The sequence below is a fragment of the Mesocricetus auratus genome, unplaced genomic scaffold (assembly GCF_017639785.1).
Source record: "Mesocricetus auratus isolate SY011 unplaced genomic scaffold, BCM_Maur_2.0 Super-Scaffold_100009, whole genome shotgun sequence".
In the NCBI taxonomy this organism is placed as follows: domain Eukaryota; kingdom Metazoa; phylum Chordata; class Mammalia; order Rodentia; family Cricetidae; genus Mesocricetus; species Mesocricetus auratus.
Window position 1 is genome coordinate 75265411 of NW_024429193.1, and position 26722 is coordinate 75292132.

General features: G+C 44.2%; 1 protein-coding gene and 1 pseudogene across 9 annotated transcripts in view; one reads left to right on the plus strand and one right to left on the minus strand.

The window, feature by feature from the left end:
- Positions 1-4318: 4318 nt before the first annotated feature.
- The window catches only part of Tmem144 (transmembrane protein 144), a 48189-nt gene continuing 25785 nt past the window's right edge, over positions 4319-26722 (plus strand). For 7 of the 9 annotated variants that reach the window (XR_005879513.1, XR_005879512.1, XR_005879514.1 and 4 more), the window contains exons 1-5: positions 13678-13835; positions 17132-17321; positions 19535-19657; positions 22401-22500; positions 24121-24201. Coding sequence is in view for 6 of the 9 variants with exons in the window: in XM_040752616.1 (XP_040608550.1) it covers positions 17192-17321; positions 19535-19657; positions 22401-22500; positions 24121-24201 (434 nt within the window). In the remaining 3 variants the exon portion in view is untranslated. The other 2 variants (XM_040752615.1, XM_040752614.1) reach the window with 2 other exon arrangements.
- Positions 16447-16543, minus strand: LOC121142490 (annotated as a pseudogene).

Here is a 26722-nt window from a genome sequence, read left to right on the forward strand (position 1 = left end):
CTCAAAAACTTTATAAAGATAAACCAAAAATTAATAATATTAAGGAAACAAGACCTGCTAATCACCAAGGTATTTAATATAATTAGGACCTTATAAACATTTATTATTGTGGAACTCTGGATCAAGTGATATCATTATATATTCTTATATTTAAAAAAAGAACCAGGAGTATAATTAGGGTAAATTACTGCTTGAGCAGGGGTCCCTCATCCATGTTATTGCAAAGCAGTTCAGTAACAGCATGGAACCAGCAAAGCGCTTCTAGGAACTAGACAACGCAGAGAAAAGTCTTCGCACCTTACTCGCTCGGGGAAGATAATCATTTTTGATGCCTGGTTAGTACAGGCAATAACGGCTTTATTCCTAGGCTTTCCCGTTGATACCTTCCCTCTTCCTCAGATCCCCGGTTGCATCAGGTCAATGATGCACCCTCTGACATCATCAGGTCAATGATGCACCCTCTGACATCATCAGGTCAATGATGCACCCTCTGACATCATCAGGTCAATGATGTACCCTCTGACATCATCAGGTCAATGATGTACCCTCTGACATCATCAGGTCAATGATGCACCCTCTGACATCATCAGCTCAATGATGTACCCTCTGACATCATCAGGTCAATGATGCACCCTCTGACATCATCAGGTCAATGATGCACCCTCTGATATCATTAGGTCAATGATGCACCCTCTGACATCATCAGGTCAATGATGTACCCTCTGACATCATCAGGTCAATGATGCACCCTCTGACATCAGGTCAGTGATGCACCCTCTGACATCATCAGGTCAGTGATGTACCCTCTGACATCATCAGGTCAATGATGTACCCTCTGACATCATCAGGTCAATGATGCACCCTCTGACATCATCAGGTCAATGATGCACCCTCTGACATCATCAGGTCAATGATGCACCCTCTGACATCATCAGGTCAATGATGCACCCTCTGACATCATCAGGTCAATGATGCACCCTCTGACATCAGGACTAAGCATTCTTCTTCCCGCATCAGAGGGGAAGCCACAGACCCTGGGGGACACAGCTGATGCTTTACAGGGGCCGATCAGCAAGAGAGGTCACTGGGAGACTCTCAAGTTGCTTCTGCAATGTTATGTTCCATTTTAGATTGAATCGGAGAGTTTTAAAATTTTGAACACGAGCAGTTGTCCATTTCTGCTCTCTGGGTTGGTTTTTAACTAAACAGACTGAGAAAACCATTGCATTCTTTGTTCGCATTTAAGGCAGGTTTTATTCCTGATAGAAGAGCTGCGGGCTAAGGTGAAGTGTCGTTCAATCTTCATATGTAGCAGAAACAAGCTAGACCTCTGAGAATGTTTACCTCTTTTCTGCTTTTTCCCCCAGCTGGCTGTTTTTGTTGTTGTTGTTGATGATGATGATGATGTCTTATTTTTTCTTAGTGTGGCACTTGGTTTTGTTTGTAAGTCTTGAGTAGTGCTTGCCAGAGAGAAGACACAGAAGATGAGGGCAGTCTTTCTGAGAGTGTGAACAAACTGTCTCAGGGAAACACACACTGTCCTGCTTCTAACAGACTCCCCAGGGCCGGCTGGCTCCTAGCAGGCATTGCATCCATGAACATGTGGGAAGAGCACCCCCTCGTGGAACATCCCCGTTACAGCAGCAGTGCATCTCCAGACAATGAAGTTAGAACCAGGAAGGGCACAAACTTGCTAAGGAAAAGCCCCCACCCCAGTTAGGTAATCAGCAAGTCTGACTATGGCAAACTGTGGATGTGAGAATTTCTAAACATGCTTCAGGGGGCATTCTAATTGAGACGCTAATATCAAAATGCTCTAATTTAGCATACAAAGGACTTGCTCCCATCTCTGGACATCATACAGCAAAAACCAGGACACAGTGTTTCTCTCAGATATGGATGGCCCAGGAGAGGACAGTGACTGAGGTCTGACATATTGAACTCTAGTAAGTTCTAGTTGTAAGCGTTTCGGGATGGGTCGGGACAGGAAGAAACAAGAGTGGGTCAGGTATTCTGGCACTTGGGAGTCACAGAATACTGAGTGTACACAGCTCAGGTGGAAAGGTATCCTGGAGCTCAGGAGCCAAGGATACTGAGTGTTACACAGTTCACGTGGAAAGGTATCCTGGAGCTCAGGAGCCAAGGACCACCACAGGTTGCAGTAAGCTTGGTAGCTTACAGCCTTGCCTCAGAGAAAGGCTTCTCCGGTGTATCAGCTCCGCTTCGGCAGGACAGGGTCTTCCAGCTGGGGATGTTCGCCTAGTGTAGCAGTTTTGCTAGGCAGGAGGTTTCTCGAGGAGAAGTTGCTACAGTTCAGCTCTGCTCCTGGAGAGCAGGGAGCGGGGAGTGAGGAGCTGGGAGCCGGGAGCAGAGTGTAACAACTCTGCTCTGCCAAGGAGCCTTTTGGCTCCAATTTTAGGGCTAGGGTACATTTCTTTCACTGACTCTGCTTCCAGGGACAAAGTGTGTTCCTTTGGCACTGGTTTTAGGGTCAGGGTACATTTCTTTGGTTGTGGTTGCACGGCCAAAGTGTGTTTCTTTGGCTCTGCTCAAGGTGTGTTTCTTTGACTGGTCCCTTTTCCCTACACTAGTGAGTTCCAAAAGGTGAAACATTTCTTGGACCAAGCAATCAAAAGCCACAGACAAACTTCTTAGGAAGTGCGGTTTCTTCCCAGTGCTTACCCTGCAGCCATTAAACTGCTGTAGGAAACTTCCTGGCTCTTGGAATGACAGCTTTCCTACTAAGGAGTTTTACTCTCTAAAATCATGGGCAACCAGGAATACTGTTGATGAAGCTATTCCAGTAGTAATGAAATGTCCGACACTTGTGCAGCAGGGTAAACTCCCCGTACAGCAAGGCGGCATTGATTTGTACTCCACCTTGAAGCTTCAGACGAGGGTGTGGTGTGTGAACACATTTGGCATCGTAGTTTCCAAGGAAACGGGCCTGCTTCCTTGTCCAGAAATGGCATCAGCTTCTTCACTCACTCCCACCCACTAAAACAGTTCATTTGATGTCACCTGCACCCTCTTTCGGGGTTCTTTCCTTTCCTTCCAGAGAGACCCCCCCCACAGGTCTGCTGACAGCGCTCTCCCTTCCTCCCTCCCTCCCACTGCAGTGAGTCAGGTAATGCTGTCACTCAATGATGTGTCCTGGGTAGTCTTGGGCTGATTGGGCAATGACAAGATTTGGCTTGTCGTGTGTGTGTGTGTGTGTGTGTGTGTGTGTGTGTGTGTGTGTGTGTGTGTTTCTAAGTCTGTGGGTGGGTGGGTGGGTGTGTATGCACAAGTGTGTATGTACTTGGGAATCACACAGTTGATGACAGAGTCATTCTAGGTCACCCTCTGCTTTGTTTCTGAGGACCTCTCACGGAGCTTGCCAATTTGACTGGCTTGCCTGGGATGCCCTGTCTTCTGCTCCCGCCACAGCAGACTCCCCCGTGAATTCTGAACTCTGGTCCTCACACTCGCACACTGAGTGTTTATTCACCAAGCCGTCACCACAGCCTGGTGCTTTTAACTGCTTCTTTTGAGCCCACGCAATTAACTTCATATTCATCTTTTCCGTATGCAGAAATAGTAATCTAACTGCAAGCCAGAGAATGATCTAGACGTTTCCATGCCATCATATAACAAACCCTGAAGCCAGAAAATAGCTGTATATAATATGTATCATATATATACTTTATTGTAGTAGACGCGTGCACACACACACTCTCCTTCCACTTTGCAAAAGCTCGGGCTGTGCTTCTTAGAACAGTGGTTCAGAGGATGATGGTTGAATTCTCTCTCCTGTAAGATGTAACTGAGCAAAACTAGTGAGAGTAAGCACTGAACCTCCTGCAAGACACTGAGACGTTTAAAACACATGCCAAGCCCCGTCACCTCCTTAGCGGTCCTGACTCTTGAAAAGCGGGGATGGCCCAGAGAATGAGCTGGTCCACTGCACCTTCCTACCCACCCATCACCGCTCTGTGCGGTGCTACCTAGACTTCTGCACCGCCGTCCCTTGACAGCGCTATTTCCTAGACTTGTGCACTGTGGTCCCTGACAGCACTACTTCCTAGACGACTTTTGCACGGGATTACTTCCAAGTGTATCTGTGTGTCTCTTCCTTTTTTCTCCTGGGTGTCCTCAGCGGTGTCCTCTAGGTGTCCATGCCATCCTGAGGTCTCTGCTCCCGGCTCTGAGTCAGAGACTGTGTGATGACAAAGGAAGCACTGAAGAGTGACAGCGTGTGGTGACTTCAGAGGCTAGGTCACAAAGGACAATGGGCATGCTCGATCACCTGGACCTGTCAGGCTGTACAAAGCCAGCACCATGTCAGAATACTCCAGCAGCCCATGTGAGGAGGAACTGGGATCTCCAGCCAGCAACTAGAGCAGCCCATAGTAATGTGAGTAAGCCATCTCCAATCCCAACCACACCTCGGGCACTGAGAGCCCAGCCTTCTGCCTGCACCCCAAGGTCTGCCCGCAGCCCCCAGGACTGTGGGAAAAAAAACATAGCTTTTATTCTTTTAATGTTGTACGGTTGGGGTGTCTGCAAAGATGGCTCTCTCATGTCCTGTGATTGGAATCCTCCAGGCACTCTGATCTCTCAGAATAGCCAAAGTCTTCTGAGTGCTCCAGCTGGTCTCCTTCCTGCCCAGCCCCTCAGCCTTTCTAGCGTGCTCTCCACCACTCCCCTCCTGACTACCCCAGCGTTGCAGTAGCCACACCCTGCCATTCCTCAGAGGGCCCCTGGGCCTCTTCACAGGTCATTCCTCTCTATCTCTTCCCCCCCCCATGACTGGCTGTTTAACATACCATAGATATCATTCCTTATCTGGTGCCTCTTATTTGGTTGTAAACCAAATTGGTACAGAGTCGTTGGGTTTTTTTTTTCAGTCTATCCCCAATGTCCTCCTCAACCATGCCTGGTTTATAGCAGGTACTTCACAAAAATTTCTCAAGTGAATCCGTGACTGCTTAGAACACAAGAGGCCCCAGCTACGCACAGTGGCACAGCCTATGATCTTAATAGTTATAAGGTTGAGGCAAAAGGATCATGAGTCTGGGACCAGCCTAAGCTGCAGGGAAAAAAAAGAACAGCAGGGGTTAGGATTGGGAGCAAGCTCTGAATGTTTGCCTAGTATACCCAAAGCTCTGCATCCTATCCCTAAAGCAACACACACTCAGCACACAACATGTACAACATGGGCAACGTGTACTGACATACAAATAACCCCCACGCCACACACACATAATTCAAATTCTAAAAAAGAAAAATTTTAGGAATCCATATAAATAAGTAGTATTAATGCTTTCTTAAACTCAAAGGAAGCGATTGAAAGTATACTTGGTTTAGTTCTAGAACTGTTAATGTCATGAGGGCTATAGCCTTAATTCCTGGTGAATCCTGTCTTGAAACATTAATAAAGTTAATAGTTTTATTCCTTATTGAGGTAACCTTTATTGTAAAACATTTTGTGTGGAAAATCTGACCCAGGGAGGGCAGAAACATTCATTTCATACCAAAACCATCAATTTTCAATAACATATTCTTCCTGATTTCTTATTGTTCTTGAAAATGTTAATTGTTTTGATTTTACAATAAACTCTTCTTGAAAAGAGTATATTGAAGATGATAGAATTAGTTGATTTTTGATTAGTGGCTTTAAATGACCCATTCACAACATATCAATAAGGTGACAAGGTCATATGACAAACCATCAATTCAAACTGAGGAATAATAGGCCTCAGTGGGGGTGGGAGGGAGCATATCATTCCCATCTGGAAGGCAGGTGTCAAGAGAGCCAGATCCTGGGTCAGTGGTTGGTGGCTGTGCCACGTGTGGAGACCTGGCACATCTCCTTGTTCAGTTTTCCTGTTCAAGTTACTGGCATGGAACAATTCGGCGGACACTCAGAAAACCATACATGCCCAATACTCTGACCCTTCAAGGAAGGCAGATGTGTCTCTGCATACTCTCTTTACTTGGGTGCATTTGGACACGTGGCCTAAGGCAGGTTTCTCAGTCCTTCCCAATACAAAGGTGCCACCTGTCTCATGGCCTCCAGACCAACAAGAATACAAACGCAGCTCAAATACAATGTGGGAAAATGCTGAACATTCTTCAAGAAGAAATGTTGCACTTGAGTGCAAAATCCAACACCTATGAGCCATCAGCAATCATGTGACAAGTGGAGAAGTGACATTCTGATCCCAATGTAAAGAAGAAAAAAAAAGGTGAAGCCTTAAAGAACTCTACTGATTTTCCAGACAGCCAGTGAAAGAAAGTAGTCACTGTTATGGGGTGATTTATGCTTGCCACTCGGAAGAACTGCAGGAAACTTTGGTTTTGAAGACAGTAAGCTGTACCTCTGGAGCCTTGACAGCAATTTCAGCCTACAAATCATTCACTCAGACCGGCAGTGGTGGCGCAAGCCTTTAATCCCAGCACTCTGGAGGCAGAGGCAGGTGGATCTCTGTGAGTTCAAGGCCAGCCTGGTCTACAGAGTGAGTTCCAGGACAGGCAGGCTACACAGAAAAACTTGGCCTCAAAAAGCAAAAAGGAAGGAAAGAAGGAAGGGAGGAAGGAAGGAAGGAAGGAAAGAAGGAAGGAAGGAAGGAAAGAAAGAAAGAAGGAAAGAAAGAAAGAAGGAAGGACCCACCCCAGAGACCAGAGAAGAAATGGGCCTGCGAGGGGGGTGGGGGGGTAAGAAGATGAATGTGGATCATGGCCTCAGTAGCTTTAGCAGCCAGGGGCTTTCTCTTTCTTTTAAGTCTTTTAGGAAAACTTTGACAGGATACTGTTGAGGCTGCCAGGGGGAAGGGAAGGAAAGAAGAGAGGGGGAAGAAAGAAGACAAGCTAAGTATTTAACTTATTTTAAAGCAGGAAAAAGCAGGATTGTATAATGCCATGAGATCAGCAGATTTGACTCTGCCTCCACGCTTTTCTTAATTTCTCATTATATATGGAAATCCTCCAAGCGAAAAGTAGGAACACTCAGTCTGAAATCACTTAGAAAGTAGAGGACATCGGTAAGTAGCTGAGATTAAAAAAATAAATAAATAAAAGAGAACATCCCACACTCCCATACTGCAAGGGGTCCTGACACCTGACAGCACAGTAGCATACAGAGACTCAACACGGAAAACCAAGCAGATAACAGCTCCTCTTAGCTGCCTCACCATTGTCCCTTAGTGTATTGCTTGTTGAAGTTGGGCGGCATTGATGTATTATTCTGAAAAACAAATAAAAGTATAAATTGTACCTTACAGTTAGTCTTTATGTTGTGTGTTGTATAAGATGTAGTCAATTTAACTCGCCAACCAAGTGAACTTGGCAAGGAAATAGATTGTGGTGTTCCTGGATGGAATATCCTGGAACTTTCCAGCTGGGTCCAGTTTAGCTGTGTCCCTCCTGGATTCTTACCTGAGTCTCTGTATTACAGAAGAGTAGTGCAGACCTGATTAATCTCCCTCGTTACGGTTTACTCTCGTTTGCCTCACATACTTGGACACTGCTGTAAGGCAGATAGGAGGACTCCTCATGCTTTATTAGAAAACTGACTTCTTCATCATAATCAGGGCTCCTCTTTATCTCTGGCAATCTCTGGGTCTGCTCTACTTGGAAGATGAAATGGATTCTCCAGCTTCCACTCATCTTTGTACATCTTTCTAAACCTGTATGCTTACTAATAACATTAAGGAGAGGTTCTCATCAGCAACATATTCTTGGGTCCTGAATTTTAGTCTTTGTCACTCTTCCTCTTTTCATTGATCCCTCTTTTTTCTGTCTTCTCTAGCTTTAATTTAATAAGATTCTATTTCTCTCTTTTCTTCCTATATCAATAGACAACTTTCAGAAAACTTCTTAGGGATTGCTGCAATTTGTTTTTTTTTAAATCTCACAGTGGACATTTTCAACTAATCCTAGTCTAATGTTAAATAGTACCCTGACTGGATAACCTAATGGAGCCAGCAGAGTGTTACCTGCTGTAGCACAGAACCGTGTGGTGACACACACCTGCAGTCCCAGTGCTCAGGAGACTGTCACGGATGACTAGGATTTTAACACCAGCCTGAGCTATATGGTGAGAGCTTAGGGCTGGAATGCAGCTCAATGGTAGAGCGTTTGCCTGACACATGTAAGGTCATATGTTCAATCCAGAATTATAAAAAATAAAATAAAATAAAAACAAGCAACCTATTTTGCTTCCCAGGCAGATCGGAAGCTGTCTTGCAGACAAGTTTCCAATACTCCCTCCTGTTCCCTAGAGTCTGTCATTCATAAACAGCAATCACTTTTGAAAATAAAAGATTTAGTTTCACTTTTATGCCCTTACTGAAGTTTTTCCTTCATGGAAGTCTGAGCTTCTGATCTATATCATGTGTCTTCTAGCTGAAGAATTTTAATATTTCTTCCAACACTGGTCTGGTAAAAGTTTTAAAAGTTTTGTTGGTCATAGGAAAGACTTTCATTTCTTAACTGAAAAACCCTCCAATCACTGACTCCAGGGACTCTTGCTCCTCTGCAAAGGTGTGGTTCTGGGTACTCACTGAGCTCCTCAATTCTCAGGCAAGCAGTTCAGCTGTGACCTCAATTCTCATCTCTAAAGAAGGGCGTTAGTTTTCAGCTTGCTGTGTCTTTTTCTCGTCATAAATGAAGAGAAGGCTTCCCAGCTCTTTGAGTGGTACAGCAATCGCAAAAAAACTACAAATCCTAGTGTTCTATGCAGTTTGTAACTTCGATCACATAAAAGGATGAGGAAAAATGGATGCTTTAGATTAAACGACTTTTCTAATTTTATTTGCAAGGAAATGGATGAACTGGAGAGCAGAATGTAAAATGATATAATCCGTACTCAGAAAGACAAATACCCTGTGTTTTCTCTGAAGGGCAGAATCTGGATTTAAGCATGAATGTGCATTAAAGTAAAAACGGTGAGCCTGTAGGAGGAGAATGACATTTAAGACGATGGGAGAAGAGAGAGCAAGAGAAGGTGTGGGGAAAACAAGGAACATAGCAAATGTCTTCTCATACGCAGGGTCTACATTCAACTCACAGAGACCCGCCTGCCTCTGCCTCCTGAGTGCTGGGATTAAAGGCGAGCGCCACAACTAGCTGGCTCAGGTATGGTTTTTAATAGAGTCAGAAAAGTGTAGCTTTTTCCTTTTTATTGTTTTCCGTCTCTTGCTTTAGGATTTTGGACCGAGAATACATATACTTTCCCTGGCACTTTGGGCTTTTCCCTCTGTTTCTCAGAAGAGACAGACAGACAGACAGACAGACAGACAGACAGACAGACAGACAGACAGAGCGAGCAGGGAGAGAGTGAGAAAGAGTGAGAGAGTGAGAGGGGCAGAGAGAGACAGAGACAGAGACAGAGACAGAGACAGAGACAGAGACAGAGCAGGGCTATTAACTCTTTACTGGTGAGGAGGTTTGGAAGTGCAAATGGAAATTCTTCTATATCTCACAACTGTACCACATGTTACAGGTACAGAATTTCTGGGTCACCCTTTTTGGGTTTTCCAGCTTATTAATAAAATAATTTGCTAGAAGGGAGATGGAGAAGAGGAAATGTATCTGTTTGAAGGCAGCCACATTATGGATGATGGAGGGTGGCTTCTGAGAAACAGAGGGAAAAGCCCAAAGTGCCAGGGAAAGTAGGGAATGTATTCTCAGCCCAAAATCCTAAAGCAAGAGACGGAAAACAATAAAAAGGAAAAGCTACACTTTCTGAGACCAGACTCAAAAACGCAGCCAGATAACTGAACTTCATGGAGGCCCACTCTATAAAAACCACACCAGAGCCAGCTGGTGGTAGAGCACACCTTTAATCCCAGCACTCAGGAGGCAGAGGCAAGTGGATCTCAGTAAGTTCAAGGCCAGCTTGGTCTACAGAGTGAGTTTCAGGACATCCAGGACAATCTCACAGAGAAACCCTGTCTGGAAAAGCAAACAAACAAGAAGACCCCACCAGAGGTAGGAGAAAGGCATGTTATCTCAATAAAGCAATAATTATTCTCCCCTCCTCTCTGCCATCCCTTCAAGTGAGTCAGCCTTTCTCAGGTTTTGTCTCTGAGCCTGGTGATTGACCAGTCCAACTGGATTAATCTCATGTTTTGGGTATCCTGGAATGCTGGGTCTCCACCCAGGCCATTAAATTATATTCCCCTTGAGACTATGCAGAGCACCAACAAAGATTTCCCTGCAGTCAGACTTTCTTTGGACCACCAGCTCCTGAATAATGACACAGAGACTTTTTATTGAGTAGTAAAGCTTGGCCTTAGCTTCCACTTGTTCCTAACTAGCTCTTAAAACTTAAATTAACTGGTTTATATTGATCTACACTTTGCCACATGGCTTGTTACCTCTCCTAGGGATGGTACATCTGACTTCCTCAGAGTCTCACTGACTGGCGAGTCCCTCTAGCAAGATCCCCGCCCCCAGTTCCTCTCTCGCCCTGGAAGTCCTGCCTATCCTCTCCTGCCTGGCTATTGGCCTTTCTGCTCTTTATTAAACTAATCAGTAGGAGCTTTAGATAGGCAAGGAAGGACAGAGACACATCTTCACACAGTGTGATCAAATATCCAGGACCTGCCCCACTCTGGAAAGGTTACCCTAAACCCATTTAAGACATGAGTTGCAGTTGAGGAATAAATATATAATCCATTTTTACCATTAAAATCAAGGCATCTGACTCTAAATCTTCACCAGAAGGGAACAATGCCTGGACCGGAGTTTCAGTTCAACCCTCAGATATAGCTTTCAGGCTGGGTGCTGGTTTACAAGTAGATAATTCCTTTTGTAGGTGGAATGACCCTTTCACAGAGGTTACCTAAGAACATCAGAAAACACAGATATTTACATAGCGATTCATAACAGTAGAAACATTACAGTTACAAAGTAGCAAGGAAAATAGCTTAATGGTTTCTGTCACCACAAAATGAGGAACTGTATTAAAGAGTCACAGCATTAGGAGCAGTGAGAACCACGGGCTTAGACATTCCTGGCCAGAAAACCAAGAATTTATCTGGGACTGCTTATAAACTGCCTAGTCAATCCCTATGTCCTGTTCTCATCAGATGGACACTGAAGAGGAGTGGGCAGGGTAAATATAACTAGGATACAATGATATAAATGACGGAAAATGTTGTAACTAAATCCCTGATAACTAAGGAGGTTGAACATTTCCTTAAGTGTCTTTCTGCCATCTTTTTTTTTTTTTTTTTTTTTTTGGTTTTTCGAGACAGGGTTTCTCTGTGGCTTTGGAGGCTGTCCTGGAACTAACCCTTGTAGACCAGGCTAGCCTCAAACTCACAGACATCCACCTGCCTCTGCCTCCCGAGTGCTGGAATTAAAGGCGTGCGCCACCACCACCCGGCTCTTTCTGCCATTTGAGATTGTTCTGTTGAGAATCCTCTGTTTATATCTGTACTTGTTTTTAATTGAATTATTTGGTAGTTTGATGTCTAGTTTCTTGAGCTCTTTGTATATTTTGGAGATCAGTCCTCTGTCAGATGTGGGGTTGGTGAACATCTTTTCCCATTCTGCTGGAAGTAATTTTGTCCTGCTGACGACGTTGTTTGTTTTACAGAAGCTTCTCAGTTTCAGGAGGTCCCATTTATTAATTGTTGCTGTCAGTGTCTGTGCTGCTGGTGTTTTATTTAGGAAGTGGTCTCCTGTGCCCACGTGTTCAAATGTATTTCCCACTTTCTCTTCTATGAGGTTCAGAGTGGATGGATTAATACTGAGGTCTTTGATCCAGTTTTGTCATGAGATTATAATATTCTGGAAGCATCTTCAGGCCCCATCTCTATTATAATTCTCTTAGGGCTTCTGTCCCATGCATTTCCTCTTCCACTAATGTCTCAAGATAGCAACTGCTCTCCCCCAAAGTCTGGAACCAATTCCTTTTAAATTCCTGTTCATGTTGATATTTTTGACATTTCCCCATAAATCACAATTGACCTTAATATCAACCAGAATGGTGAAGCCTTTCTAAATGTTTTTCAATATTGCATAAGAAAAAATATACTACCTAGTGGCAACTACAGCACTATGAAATCTATCCCCTGAATAATGAGACCTGAAACTCAAAATTATCCCTTGACCTGTGGGTTACAGTACAGATAATGCATTAGGAGGCATCTTGTTCATTTCCAAGAGAGTGCCTGGGTATTTAAGCGTAAAGTGTTTTTTTTTCTTCCCTGTCACTGCTAAGAGCTTAGAATAGTCAGTAAATCACACAGCAAACCAATTGCCAACATCCAGACTTTGTTGCTCCATTCTTAGGGCACAGGCCAGGTAGATTTAGCTCCCTTCCTAATAAGCGGGTATTGACTTCACTAAAATCCTCAGCAGCATTAGCTCTCACAAGAAAGCCAGCCTCTTCTCTAGACTTTTGAAGTTAGGTGTTGACTGTAACAGTCCTAGATGGCATCTTCTTCCAAGACAAGATATCCTGCTCTCCACTGAAAACCTCTTGTGTGGCATAGTGACACTGGTTTATCTTTGCAAGGCTGCCCGGGTAACTTACTGACGCTTTGGCTTCAGCACCTGCTGCTTTGTGCTGTATGTTGTCATGGAGACTGTGTCTTAATTTTTTGCACCAACCAGTTAATAGCTGGTGTCAGCTCAGTGCCACCCCAGGAGGCCTGCCTTAAACTCAGACTAGAGCGGACCCTAGCACTTCCTTATCGTCAAGTTCTGGTCTTGTGTTCATTGCTGCACTAGTGCCTGGAGAGAGCCCCACTGCCTAAGAGAGGTTACACACACACACACACACACACACACACACACACACACACACACACAGACACACACACACACACACAAGTACACACACTTCTCAGCCACTGAAGAGGTTCAATGCTGGCAAATTCACATTGTACACTAGTGGCTGCTTTCTTTTCTCTGAGTCTGTATCCGTTGTCAGGAGTCTGTCCTCTAAGTCATCGCCCTGATGATTCCTATAGCTGATGAGGTGGGTGGGACAAGTATTGATCTAGAATATGACTAACAGCCTGCTTTCGCACTAAAGTCTCCTGCAGGACATTTTCTAAGAAATCGACTCCTGGGCCAAGCTTTATTTTAGCTTCTCCAGTGTGTGGTTTTGTTTAAAGCTGTCTTTCTTGGCCATTGCAATGAGCCAGCAAGTCACAAAGGTAACAGTCCTACAGGGCACTTAGTACACATCACACACACACACACACACACACACACACACACACACACACACACACACGGTTTAGATGCCTTTGTCCGGGCCCATGATCCCAGCTACAAGGGAGGTTGAGTCAGGAGGATCACTTGTGTAAAGCCCACTTGTGCTCTGGAGTTGAGTGTAAGCCAGTCTAAGCAACCTTGTGAGAGGTGTCCCAAAAATTAAAAAGGAAAAAAGAGGGAGGAGAGTACAACTTGGTAGAGCAATTGCCTAGCAAGGAAGAACAAATTGGGGTAACTTGGTCGTTTCTCGCAGCCGCGTGAAATGCCTCTGTTTTTGTCTTATCCACAAACCTCACAAATAAGGATGTGATGTTTCAGAGTAGGTGACCAGCTGCTGCCAGCCGGACTCTTGTTGAAGAGCACAGAACCTGTCTGATTAACTTGCTGATTGACAGGGAGCCTGATGACTCCTTGGTCACCTGACCGAGCTCCAGCCCTCCACTGGGAGGGTGTCCCGAGCCTCTGCCTGGGAGGGGACTCTGGTCTCCCTTCAGTCGCCGGCAGGAAGTCAGCACTCGTCCTAGGACCGGGCGGCCGCGCAGTGAGTACCCACCGGGTCACCTGGGTCTGCGGACTACCCCGGAGCTGGCTCCTTGGGAAAACTCTCCGAGCAAGTAAGTGCCTGCACTGGTGACGTCAGCTCAAGGCGGCCGAAGCTGCCCCCAGATTGGAGGACATTAAAGGAAACCAGAAATGAAATCTTTGAACTGGAGCAGGCAGTATTGATCTGAGCACGCTCATACTATCTTAAAGGGAGGGGAAGGGCTGCTCGAAACTTTGAGTGGAAAAAGCAGCAGACACACCAGTAAAGAAGAGAAAGAATTAACGTGGGGAAGTAAAATAATCAGTGGTCACTTAACAAGTAAACCTTAAAAGATACTTGGACCTGAGACTTGTCAACCAATGAATGCTGAAACCCGGAAAATGCTCAGCTATCGAGATGGCTGCTGCCTGGTTGACATCCTGCCTAAGGTAAACGCGGAAGGGCAGGTCAGGTGCTACCGGACCCATGTGATGTTTATGGCTCTATTGTCCCGCTAAAACCTGAAAAACATTTGAATGAACGTGGGGAATAAATCACAATTTTGAAGCCTGTGTTGTGGAATGAGTTTAAAGTCCATCAAGAAAAGCCTGTGAGGCTGTCTCAAATAACAATTAAAAATAAAAAAAAGTAAAACTAAGGACTGAGGCTATAGCTGAGCAGAGAGAGCACTTGCCTAGTATGGGAGGAGAGAGTGAGAGAATGAAAATCAACTATTGTATGCCTAACACGCTATGGATCTAACTTAGGGAATGAATGAATGAACAAACAAATAAATAAATAACATCAGGGCAGAGTCTCACTAGCACAGTCCTGACTGGCCTGGAACTAGCTGTGTAAACCCGGCAGGCGCTGAACTCAGAGATCAGCCTGCTTCTGCCTCCTGAGTGCCGGGATATAGTCTGCTACCAATAAGACTTTTAAGGGAGTAGTTTATGTTAAAAGGGACTGGGAATAAAGGCTTGGCTGAGTAACCGTTCTTCTTTTTAGCACAGAAATGTCACTGATTTAGAAAGAGGTGGAGCCTTCATGGTGGTTGCCTGAGATTGTCAGTACACACAGAATTAGATCACACGGTTTTTGAAATGGGCGATTGCTGTGTGCTGGAACCCAGCATCATTTACCGAGGGCCATAACTGAAGTTGACTCAGCAGTCAGATGGGGTCATGTGCTCTGATTAGCACTACCAACTACTCTTTCAATGCAGGCTGATACCTGGGGCTGCCCATCAACATCCCTTAGTGGAGCCCTTCTTTCCTGCAAAATAATCTGTCTGGTTTAACGGTTAGGCGCTGTCCTCTCTCCGGTGTACTTGCTTTGCTTGTTTTAATTAAAATAGAAACAATTATTTCTTAGCTCCTAACCCTGTATTCTCAGTCCCATGGCAGCTTTCCAAATAGCTCCTGCCTTGTGTTTAACAGCCCTGATGTCTATCTCTCTATCTCTTTATCCCTCTGTCTATCTCTCTATCCCTCTCTCTATCTCTCTATCCCTCTATCTCTCTATCTATCCGTCTATTCTAGGTGGGATTTTCTCGTAGTCAGGCAGTCCAGCTGACCATGAGCAGAGTGGTCGGTCTTTCCTCTGCTTCCCGAGTGCTGGAACTGCGGGCATGTGCCACTTACTTGTGTTTCCCAAGACCACATCCCTCTTGCCTCTTAACCCCTGAGTAGTAAGTAGCCCTGGTAGGCGGCTTTCCTCATAAGCTTTCTCTGAACCTACAGGCACTATAGTAGTAGTAAATAGTGTCACTGTGTCACTTTTTAAATAGGCCTCAGTGTCTTTAGCTGCATCTCAATATGCACCATATGTTTTTAAAGAATATATATGGACATATATATTCTTAAATAAATATATACATATTTATATATATTTCAAATAGGCATTTTCCTTTCTAAAGCTTATTGTGCTTTAGAAAGCACACACATACACACACGCACACATATATATTTCAAATAGGCATTATATATATATTTCAAATAGGCATTTTCCTTTCTAAAGCTTATTGTGCTTTGGAGTAGTTTGTGTTTCCTGCTAAATCTTCCATAATAATGTCAAGACATTCTGTATTCCCTAAAAAAAATCACATAAAGAACAATGCATGAACTTTGAATATTTTTCCCTTAAAATTGTAAGGAAGGGTGGCTTTGGAGGCGCCTTCCTCAACAGAAATCCACAGTGTGTTGTCACTCTATTAAATTGGGAGGAAAAAAAACCTTATATGGTTCTGAATTCTGTTTCAGACAGGTTATTTCAAAGGGTCAGTACGTAAAGTATAACCCTGAAATGGCATTGTGCAATCACGTGATGAAGTGCCTGGTGCGGTTTCTTGGGCAGCTTCCACAGCTGACAAAGTAACTAGTGTTCAGCAGGCTTTTCCAAACGCTGTCCCGGAAAAGTATCCAACTTTTGGTTATTGGCGGGTTTGATCCTTTTCTTCTTGTGTGTATGTATGTGTATGCATATGGTTTATGTGTGTGCATGTGATGTATGTGTGTGTGGTGTGTGTGTGTGTGTGATATATGTATGTGTGTGCGTGTGGTATGTGTGTGTGTGTAGTGTATGTGTGTGGGCATGCATGCCCATGAGTGCATGGACAGAGGTCAGAAGGAGACATGAGTGCCTCCCTTTATGCTTTCTATTTTATTGTTACTGTTTAATTGAGAAAATTAAAAAAAAACTTTAAGACTATCAAATGCTCCACGAATTTGTCATCCTTGTGCAGGGGCCAGGCTAATTTTCCCTGTATCTTTTTTAAAACTTATTTCTATTTTATGTGAATTGGTGTTTTGCCAGAATGTATGTTTGTGTGAGAGTGTCAGGTCCCCTGGAACTGGAGTCACAGGCAGTTATGAGCTACTGTGTGGGTGCTGGGAATGTGGGTGCTGGGAATTGATCCTGGGTCCTCCGGATGGGCAGTCAGTGCTCTTAACCGCTGTGCCAGCCCTCTCCCTGTGTCTTCTTTAACTTTCATTTAAAAAGCAATATTTTTTAAGAGATTTGACACATCACCAGTTAAAATAAAATCCAAGCCGGAAGTGTGTCCATCATGCCAGTCTACAGGAGAATAATTGTTATAATGTAGAAAATCTTGGATCCAGACCTTGTAAAAAGTTAGATTTTCAAATTCTAAGAGAAAAAAAAACTTGGTTTATCTTACTATAAGTTAGTGATAAAAAATATTGGTAGAACAAATGAAAAACACAAATTGTGAGTATCATGCGTAAGTGATAGTTTTTTTGCGTAACGACCTGACTATCTACAAAAGGGAGCCTTAGCCTGCTTTTCCTCACTAGACTTCATGTTCTGATCACAACTGGCTCACAGGCTCCACAGCTTCTGACCTTCATTCTATTTCCTTTGTTTCAGAAACTCTTGAAGAGCACAGGCCGAACGTGAGACAGTTCTCTGTCCGCCACCCCTGCAACCATGAGCGGTAACGGAACAGACATGAGTAGTAACGGAACAGACTTCACCATCGGCTACCTCTCCTCTGCTGTAGCAATTCTCTTGTTTGGCTCCAACTTTGTACCACTTAAAAAATACGACACGGGTGATGGTAATTGTTTTTTTCTTTTTTTTTAAACCTAAACTTGTTTTTAAGTATCTCAGGTACTTGTTCATTTTTGTTTTAGCTTCTAAAAATGCCAGCTTAAAAAAAACAAAAACAAATTTTATTGATCTAGTCAGTAGCACTCACATAAATCATCCCACAGTGTCCATCGTGGAGTGAGTCAGGACAGGGAGGCCAGGTTGTGCCTCACGAAAAAGCAGGGTGGGTACCACTGGAAAGCCTTCTTGGTTGTGACGGCTGTGTTTATAAAACGGGTACGATAGTGCCAGTTCCCCTGTCGGCACCCTTTCAAAAACCAAGTTTCAACACCGTTGACACATGAGAGGCCAGGCTGAACATAACACACGCATGTTCACTGGTGAACAAGTTCTTCTCTGACAAACCATGCTGCGAATGCAGACAGCTGCTCGCCGTTAAAGAGAGATGTGTGGCAGTGCCAAAACCTACACACTCCTCCGCACAAAGCTGTGCGCCAGGCTTCCTCAGTTTACCGCATGTGCACACACAGACACACATCCTTTGCCGCAGAACTGTGGCAAAGACCACAGGCTTGCTCAGCTCCCCACACATGATCCCCACGTGTGCGCATGTGTCGTGCATCACCCCCCACACCTGATGTCAGACCTCCATTCCAGCAGCCCTACTGTGATCCACGGGTTTCATTCCTTGCTCCCTTCACACGAACCTCCGGTCCTTTTTAAATGAAAGGGTTGTGTTTAGTGTATTGCTACTGTGCTTAACCAATTAGGTAGTTAAAACTGGTAGCTGTGTTTATTAATCACTGTTTTTAAATACATTGCTGGTGTAGTTTTTCGGTGTCATTCTCCAAACCAGATTTGGTTGTTTTGAGATTTTCAGTGCATGGCTTTGCACAGCACTGTAATTTTTAGAAATGCATATGTCACGGTGTAGCAAAAACAGTGCAAGCTGATCTCTAGAGAAGGAAAGCAAGAGTTGCTTTTGCCAACCTGACCTCCTTTTACTCAGTGAACACCTGCTAGAGGTAACAGTTACTTTTGTTTGCTGTTTGCTTGTTTGAGTTTTGGAGACAGGTTTTCTCTGGGTAGTCTTGGCTGTCCTGGAACTCTCTTTGTTCAGGCTGGCCCCAAACTCACAGATATGCCTGCCTCTTGCCTCCCGAGTGCTGGGAATAAAGGTATGTACCACCACGCCCAGCCCAGTTATTTTTAAATCTCACTAGTTCCTTGGTCTTCATACTATTTAGACAACAGGATTACAAATCTTTCCTCCTTGCCTGGACTTTGATAGGAACTAGTCCAAAAATAACCAGAAGAGGCAACTGAACTAGCTTTGGGGTTTGCGATCCTGGACAAGTGTCCCATGTGTTTCTGAAAACTGAACCCATGGCCTCTCTCTGCACATAATGGAGTGTTCTGTTCTGAGCCACCCCAGCCCTTCAAGTCTCCCTAGCTTTTTGGTTCCAGCTTCTCACTTGTAGCGTAAAGTTCCTTTCCCTTTCCGATACTGTTTTGTTGTAGACATTTTTTCACTCTGCTTTGTTGTTAGAATGAACAGAAATAAACAAAAGTCTTCCAAGTTAGAACCAAAAGTGCCACACAGCATTGCAGCTTCTCTGATACTTCATTCAGGGTGGGATATCTATCTTTTAATCCCTAAGTCTTGATGGTACAGGAGCCTTGGATGGCCACTGCCACGTTCATCTTTAGGTGAGTGGCCAGCAGCATCTTATATCATAAGATGCAGAGGAGCACAGGCCTGGAAGGTTAAATCTCGGGCTTGTAAAAAACTGTCTCATCACAGGAAATAAACTCCACTGCACGAGTCACAAGCGGCTACTTGTCTCCCAAGATTTCAATTACTGTGTGGAAGCTTCCGCCTTCTCAAAATTCTTTGACAGAAATGTCTGGATTTGTCTACAGGTGACAGAACAGGATGTTAAATAGGACCTTGGTGTCAAGCATCTAAAGTTGATGGTCCAGTTAGAAATATACCTAAACAGCTTTTGGACTAAGTTACTTAAGTTCAAATTTGCTTTCTTGGTATCTGAGATTGGGTCAGTCATGACACTGAGTAGTTGTAAGAATAAATGTGCCCCATGCCCACTGTGGAGACATTCATATTTGTGTCTGATCTTCTAAGAATATCTTACGGATATCCATAAGCATGCATACACTCGAAACATTCCGCCAAGTGACGCCAGGTTGTCTTATTTCCAGGGATGTTCCTTCAGTGGGTGCTCTGTGCTGCCATTTGGTTGGTCGCCTTGGTGGTCAACTTGATTCTACGCTGCCCTAAATTCTGGCCTTTGGCGATGCTTGGTGGCTTCATCTGGGCAACAGGTAATGTGTATAGTCACCTAAGAGAGTGGTCGCACAGTCGTATTCACAACCAGGAGAAGAGGCACAGCAGTCACAGTCATTAGATGCAGACAGCAGACATGAGCTGTGTACTGGTTTCCTATCAGCTATTCCTGGAAATTTCCTGATTTTTCCCCCTTTAAATGTTGTGAGTTCCTGGTAGAAAACTAGTAAACGTAGCCTTTTAAAGCATAACTCAGATGCCATTTTATACATTTGATCTTTCCCCAGGATGTTTAATTAGAACATATTTATTAAAGAATAATCCTTTGTTAACACGATTTTTAGACTTAATCCTTAAAAGCTGGAAAATAGAGGCATAAAATCACTTTGAGTAACATTTGACAAAGAAAACAGACAATAAAAAGTCCTTTTGTTGCTTTATCAATTCCTTAATTCTATAGTAGAATTTGTATTTCCAGTTAGCCAATCAGAAACAGTTCTTTACGCTACATGAACTCACCCTGGAAAGCTCTTTTTTTTTATTTTAACAAAGGAAATTACTAAAAATCTTTAAGATATAAATTTATTAGAAGTAAATAAGATTGAAAATGTTTACCCACTTGAATCTTCAAGGGACTTAGGGTTTTTATTGCTGTGAAGAGACACCATGACCCCAGCAACTCGTATAAGGAAAACATTTAATGGGGTGGTAGTTTACAGTTTCAGAGGTTCAGTTCATTATCATCATGGTAGAGAGAATGGCGGTGTGCAGGCAGATGTAGCTGAGAGTCCTACATCTGGCAGGCATCAGGAAGTCGACTGAGACACTAGGAGGTATCCTGAACATAGGGAACCTCAGATCCCGCCCCCACAGTGACACACTTCCTCCAACAAGGCCGTACCCACACCAACAAGGCCACACGTCCTAATAGTGCCGCTCCCCATGAGATTATGGGGGCCAATTACATTTAAACTACCACAGGAACTAAATGATTTAATAAGATGTATTAATCTGAGATCAAAGTAAGTATAACTTTACATTTCCACTAGAATTTACATTACCATACCTCACATGTGCCTTTTTGATTGTTGACACTGTGAAATTGGGAGAGTGAATGGTGTTCACTCCTTCCTTGTAGGCTTTTGGAGGCAGAGGCGCCCTATGCAGCCCAGGCTAGCCTAGAGCTCTGAGCCTCCTGCCTCCACTCCCAATGGAATTGCAGATGAGACACATCTCACTTTTGTCAACCTGCAGATTTTTCGGGTCAAAACTGGTATGAAATACGGAATGCTTCGTGAGTTTGTATGTGTCCTTGTGCAAGGTGCATATCTGTATCACTCCAGTTTTAGTATGTGCACTGCCTATGTGAGGATTTTTTTTAATTTTTGAAATTCAATTTTAATTAAATAATTTGAAAATACATTTGTTTATATTTTTGAGAAGAGGTATCATTATGTAGTGTTGGCTGACCTGGAGTTATCTGCCGCATCAGCTGCGCGGCCTGTGTCCGAGAACGTGCGGAGGGTGTCGGGGATTGACAACACAGAGACTCGTTCAACAATGTAAAGAAAACTTTAAACAGGCCCCAAAAAGGTTCAAGAAAACTTCCTAAGAAAGGCTCCCTCCAGAGAAGCTTCTGCTCTCTCCTCTACCCTGGCTGGTTCTGCTCTGACACCAAAAACTGATCTGGGCATGTCAGAAGAGGCGGTTAGTCTTTGGACAAGGTCGAGGTCAGGGTGGTTCCGTGGGCAGGCCTTTTCCAGGAACTTATTGCCCCGGGCATTGTATTGTTTTTAGTAAACATGTTTTTAGTAAACATTGTCTTACAGCTGCCTACTCCCAGGCAGAAGGGGAAGTGGGTCTCTGCTCAAGGTCTGGTGTTCCCACAGTTATCTATGTAGATCAGGCTAGCCTCCAACTCTCAGAGGTCCTGGGATTAAAGGCATGTGCCACCACCCTGGTCCATTGCACAGATCTTTACAGACATGATAACATTTGTCTCTCAGGCAGGTTCCACTGTGCTCAAGGTGAAGAAGTAGGCAGCCAAACTTGAGAAATGTCACCATGTTACAGGTTGGGCACAGGGGAAAGAGAAGAGGGAGGTGTAAGGACTTCACTGCAAGTGGCTAGAAAGGAGACACCAACACCTTGACCAGGAGAACGTCTCAAAGGGAAAATAAGTGGAGCAGGGTACCATGTGAGTCTATGGGTGTCCCACAGTGGAGGACACCTACTTGCAGAATTTCTTCTGCAGTTCATAGCACAACTCTGAAACTCAAGTTGCTCTAGACTGGAGCTGTGTTACAGAGACACGGGCCCCTGGTCAACAGGGGAAATCAAGAGACAAAGGAGGCTCACAAATCTAGAGAAGAAACCTGTAGGTGACTGCAGGGCTGAGTCAGGTGGCAGAGAAGGTCGTCTGATTTACGAAGAGCAGCAAGGAGATGGGTAGCATAGAACAGCCACAGTCCCGGCTGCTGGGGAGGTCGGGATAAGATCTCTTGAGCAAGAGTGGGAGCTAGCCTGAGCAACATGGCAAGACCTTGTCGCTATAACAACCATGCTAGTGACAACATCCAACACAATAATGAATTTGGCCCTGAGTGACCCTCAAGAGCATAAGGCAATGACTGTGAGAATCTGGAAAAACAGCCACTAAGTGCAGAGCGCATTCTAAAGTCGAGTTGGGGCAGAAGTTTAAGTTAGAAAACACTAATTTAACTTAGAAATGCATCCGTTGAACTGAAAGTAACCCTTTTTTCCTGCGTATTGCATCTACAGGGAACGTTGCTGTCGTCCCAATTATCAAAACCATCGGTTTAGGTCTTGGGATCCTCATCTGGGGATCATTTAATACCTTAACTGGCTGGGCAAGTTCAAGGTAACACAATTCAAATGATCTCAGCTAAGATTCCTGCACCCTGAATTCAATGTAAACTGGGGTTTTGCCCTATCGGGAGAAATAACACGATCCTTAGTCTCAGATGATGGCTGGAACACGTAGCCATGTCTACTATGTCTGAAGCTCTTTGTAAGTAACCAAGACATAGCAAAGGAAATCAAAACAAAAAATGAAGATCTGTATCTGGGACACAAGTAGGGAGAGAGAAAGGCGGCAGAAGTCTCCCCGCCCTCTCTACTGCGTGATGGTTTGATAGACATGTTAGTGTGCATCCTCCCCACGTCATTCTTAGTTACATGAGGAGAGCACTAGAAGAGAGCTGACGCTCGAAGAGGCTGAAATGCTGAAGGTCGGGTTCCAGCCAGGTACCAGTTCTAAAGCAGATGCTTTTCCTGAGAACAGAGCGTCAGTCTGTGGCTCCGTCTCCCGAGCATTTGGTAAAGGTTTCCGGAGATGTAGCCGTACGCAAGCATTTAAGTAACATTGTCTGTGGCTGCTTTTACAGTATAGCAGCTGAAAGAAGGGAGACCCACACCATAACACTAGGGCTAGCTAGAAAGTTGTGCAGTCCAAAAGGCCTGTCACACGCCTCAGGTGGCCTTTGTATGGAAACTTAAGCTAATTAAAATGACAGATTTGAACCTCCTGTGTCCCGGTGGTACTTGCTGAATTTGCTGTGGCTTTCCCATTTCACACATGGCCTGGATGGGAACACGATACTATCATGGAAGTTCCATGAACAATGTGTGATGCCTAGGGTTAGAATCACCTGTGCTTCTCACATGTGGGGATGAGAACAGAGAGCATTGTCCTTGCCTCACTTCTTCTGCTTGCCTGGCTCCCTTACCCTTGGATAGCTGTTCACGATGAATGATTATGACAAAGCCAGACCGTGATGAATAAAAAGAATGTAAACTGATGTCAGAGAATAGGAATTTTTAATCGAGAAGTCATTTTAAATACCTCAAGTATTATAGAAGGGCTTGAAATGTAGCTTAGTGTTAGAGCATCGTCTAAACTTGCAGGGCCCTTGGGTTTGACCCCCAGCATTAAGATACATGTGTATTCACATGCACATACACGCACACACACTCATGCACACATGCAATCACACACATACACACAAACTCATGCACACACGCAATCACACACATTTCCCCATGGTAGTTTATCTGTTTGGTTTGTTGGTTTTAGGTTATTTGGTTTTTGTTGTTGTTTCTGTTTTGTTTTGTTTGTTTAATAGGATCTCACTATGTAGCCCTGGATTGTCTGGAAATCAATATGTAGACCAGGATGGCCTCAGACTCACAGTGATCCACCTGCTTCTGCCTCCTAAGTGCTGTAGCCCAGACTGGCCCTGAGTTCTTCTTATCTTACCTCTGGGGATTGCAGGAATGTACCACCATGCCTCAGCTACTATTTATCCACTTTAATGTGGAAATTGGAGGCACATGGTAGAAAAGTAAGTAACTTATCCAAAGCTGTACAGTGCATGCAAGAGCCAAGACTTCTTCGCTCGGCAGCCCCCAGCCTGGTCTCTTTAGCAATGCCCTAAAGCACTTTAGCAGTATCTAATGTGATGTTCTTCTGGGTTCCCAGGTTTGGCTGGTTTGGCATGGATGTGAAGGAAGTGGCAAACCCCATGCTGAATTACTTTGGAGCCGGGCTGTCAGTAGTAAGGTCTGCAACCACCACTTCCGGCCATTCACAGAGCTCTCTGAAGACTGGCTTTGTATTTATTTTATTTATGTGTATGAATGCTCTACCTGCATGTATGTGCCTCGTGTGTGTGTCTGGTGCCTAAGGAAAGCAGAAAGAAAGTGTCACATTCCTGGAAACTGCAGTCACAGATGATTGTAAGCTGCCATGGGGGTGCTGGGAATTGAACCTGCATCCTCTGGAAGAGCAGCCATCTCTCCAGCCCTGTTCTCTAAAGCTTTTGATGTCCTTGCATTTTTTAAGCTTACATTTTGTAAATTTTATGTAAGTTTCCTGGTTCTTAATTTTCAAAGACAGGCCTTATTTCCAGAAGAAGAAATGCCAAATGAGGTGGGGATCAAGAACTCCAGTTTTTGGCTTCTAAACACTCTGAGAAACTGGAAAATGTCACCTAACCACTCTGAAGTTCGATTTCAGTGTCTATGCTAGATAGAGAATCATAGTACATTGCTCTTGAAGGAGAGCCAGGCTGTATTAGGTTAGTTTGCTCACAGAAGCACGCTATCCAATCAGCATTCTGCAGGTTCCCTGTATGCCCCTGGCGTGGTCGCTGATTCTGTTTAGTACAGTACTCCTCATCCAAGGAGGATGCCTGAAAAACAGGGCGTATCAAACGTTGCAGCTTCATGCTCTATCCATCTTAACTAAGCACCAAGGCTATACCTTTATAGTCTCAACGCTGTAAAAAGCTAGCAGAAATACCTTTTCCTTACAACTTCATGTGTTAGCTTTGTTACTATGGATCTTAGCACTGTTAGTGCAGGGTTTTTTTTTTTTCTCCTTTTCTCTAAAAGCTGAGAACGTTCACCTTTTCACTGAAACAGAACACCTAATGGGTCCTCTTTGGCATATCGGATCTGCCAGGCTGGCTCACCACTCTTGTGATTTGTGCTCAGGTTAGCTGAATCCAGCGCTGCAAATCACTATAGTGGATCTGACCAAGGGGACTGCAAGTGACTAAGTACTGGGGAGTTCTCTGGGGCGGTTAACTTGGCAAAGAGGCTCTAATGCATGGCCCTGGCCTCAGACAAGGAGACAGCTTCATGCAATGCAGGGCAGTGCGCAGGTTAAAGTGTAGGAGTGTGTGTACCTTGAGTTTAGCATGCCAGATCATGGCTGACCACAGGTAGGCAGAACTGTGCAGACCCCTGATTCCAGCTTCAACTGCCCTGTTCTCCCATTCATTCTTTTTCAACTGAGTTAGCACATTCTCACCTCACACGTTCTCTTTTGCATACCTAGTTTTCCACGTCTCTCCCTCTACCTGTACCTACTATATCAGTGGGGATGGAAATGACTTTGACTTTCTACACAGTGGCGTGTAAGAATTAGGTCACCTTAAATCCAGTCACCTATTCTCTCTGGGTTCCATTTATATCCACTGTCAGTGCAGCGCATAACAAATAGCATTGCCAAAAAGATTTTTAGTAATTTTTTAGTCTTCAGGGAAAGAACAATGTATTTTCCTTCCTCCAGTTACGGTGCTTTTCCCCAGACACATTCTGGAACAATCTCTTTGTCATTGAAATTTTGCCTTAGAGAGTAGTCCCTAGGCAATTGGGAGCGAATAGCAAAGCTTATTCTAAAACTGTCAATTCTTGACACATTTGGTTAGAGACAGTTTTGTGTGACTTATACAGTTCGCGTGGAATTCTAGCTTTCAATAGTTCTAAGACAATTTCTGCACAATGTAAAATTCTAATTTAGCATGTCTAGTTTTAACTTAATGATAATAATTTAAAGTCGGCCTATCCAATACATTAAGTACTCTCCAAATTTCTTCTTTAGAAAAACAAAAATTTCTCTAACATTACAAATCGGTTACTCATATTCTGCCATGTCTACCCATATGACCTCGGACAGATCTTTTCCCCAAGTCCTTGGTTCCTTCATCTGGAAAGACGGGGTAATGCTCGCAGCAATCTTTGAGAAACAAATGCTTTAAGAGTCTGTATGTCTAGACACACGGTTTAAGCTCCACAGGTAGAGTGGTTTCCATTGTTATTTACTATCTGCTCTGTAGTAGACATCATCAACTTCAGTGAACGGTTATGATAAATCAGTCCTATGGTTGGGAGCTCTGGGGAAGCTGCACAGGGTGACCAGAGAATGTGGAGGGGCAAAGCCATCTACCACAGGGAACAAAAGAGAAGGCAGAGAGACCCAACAAGCCCCGTTAAAGGCGTGCCCCTAACCTCCCAACTTCTGATTGAGCCCCATCATCTCTTAAAGGCTGACTGCTTCCCCGCAGCAAGTAGACCAGTCACCAGAAACTTTTAGCACTGCCTTCTGGAGGCACTTAGAACCCAAACTATTATAGTCACACATAGCTGCCCCTTGAGACATTTGTTGGTGGCTCAATTAATACTAACCTAGTCATGCACTGAAGGAATTTCATAGCTCTGTTAAGAGATGGGTCTGCGGTCCCATCTGTGTTGCTCTGCTGGGTGGAACTGCAGGAATCTTTTTATCTAATTAGTTT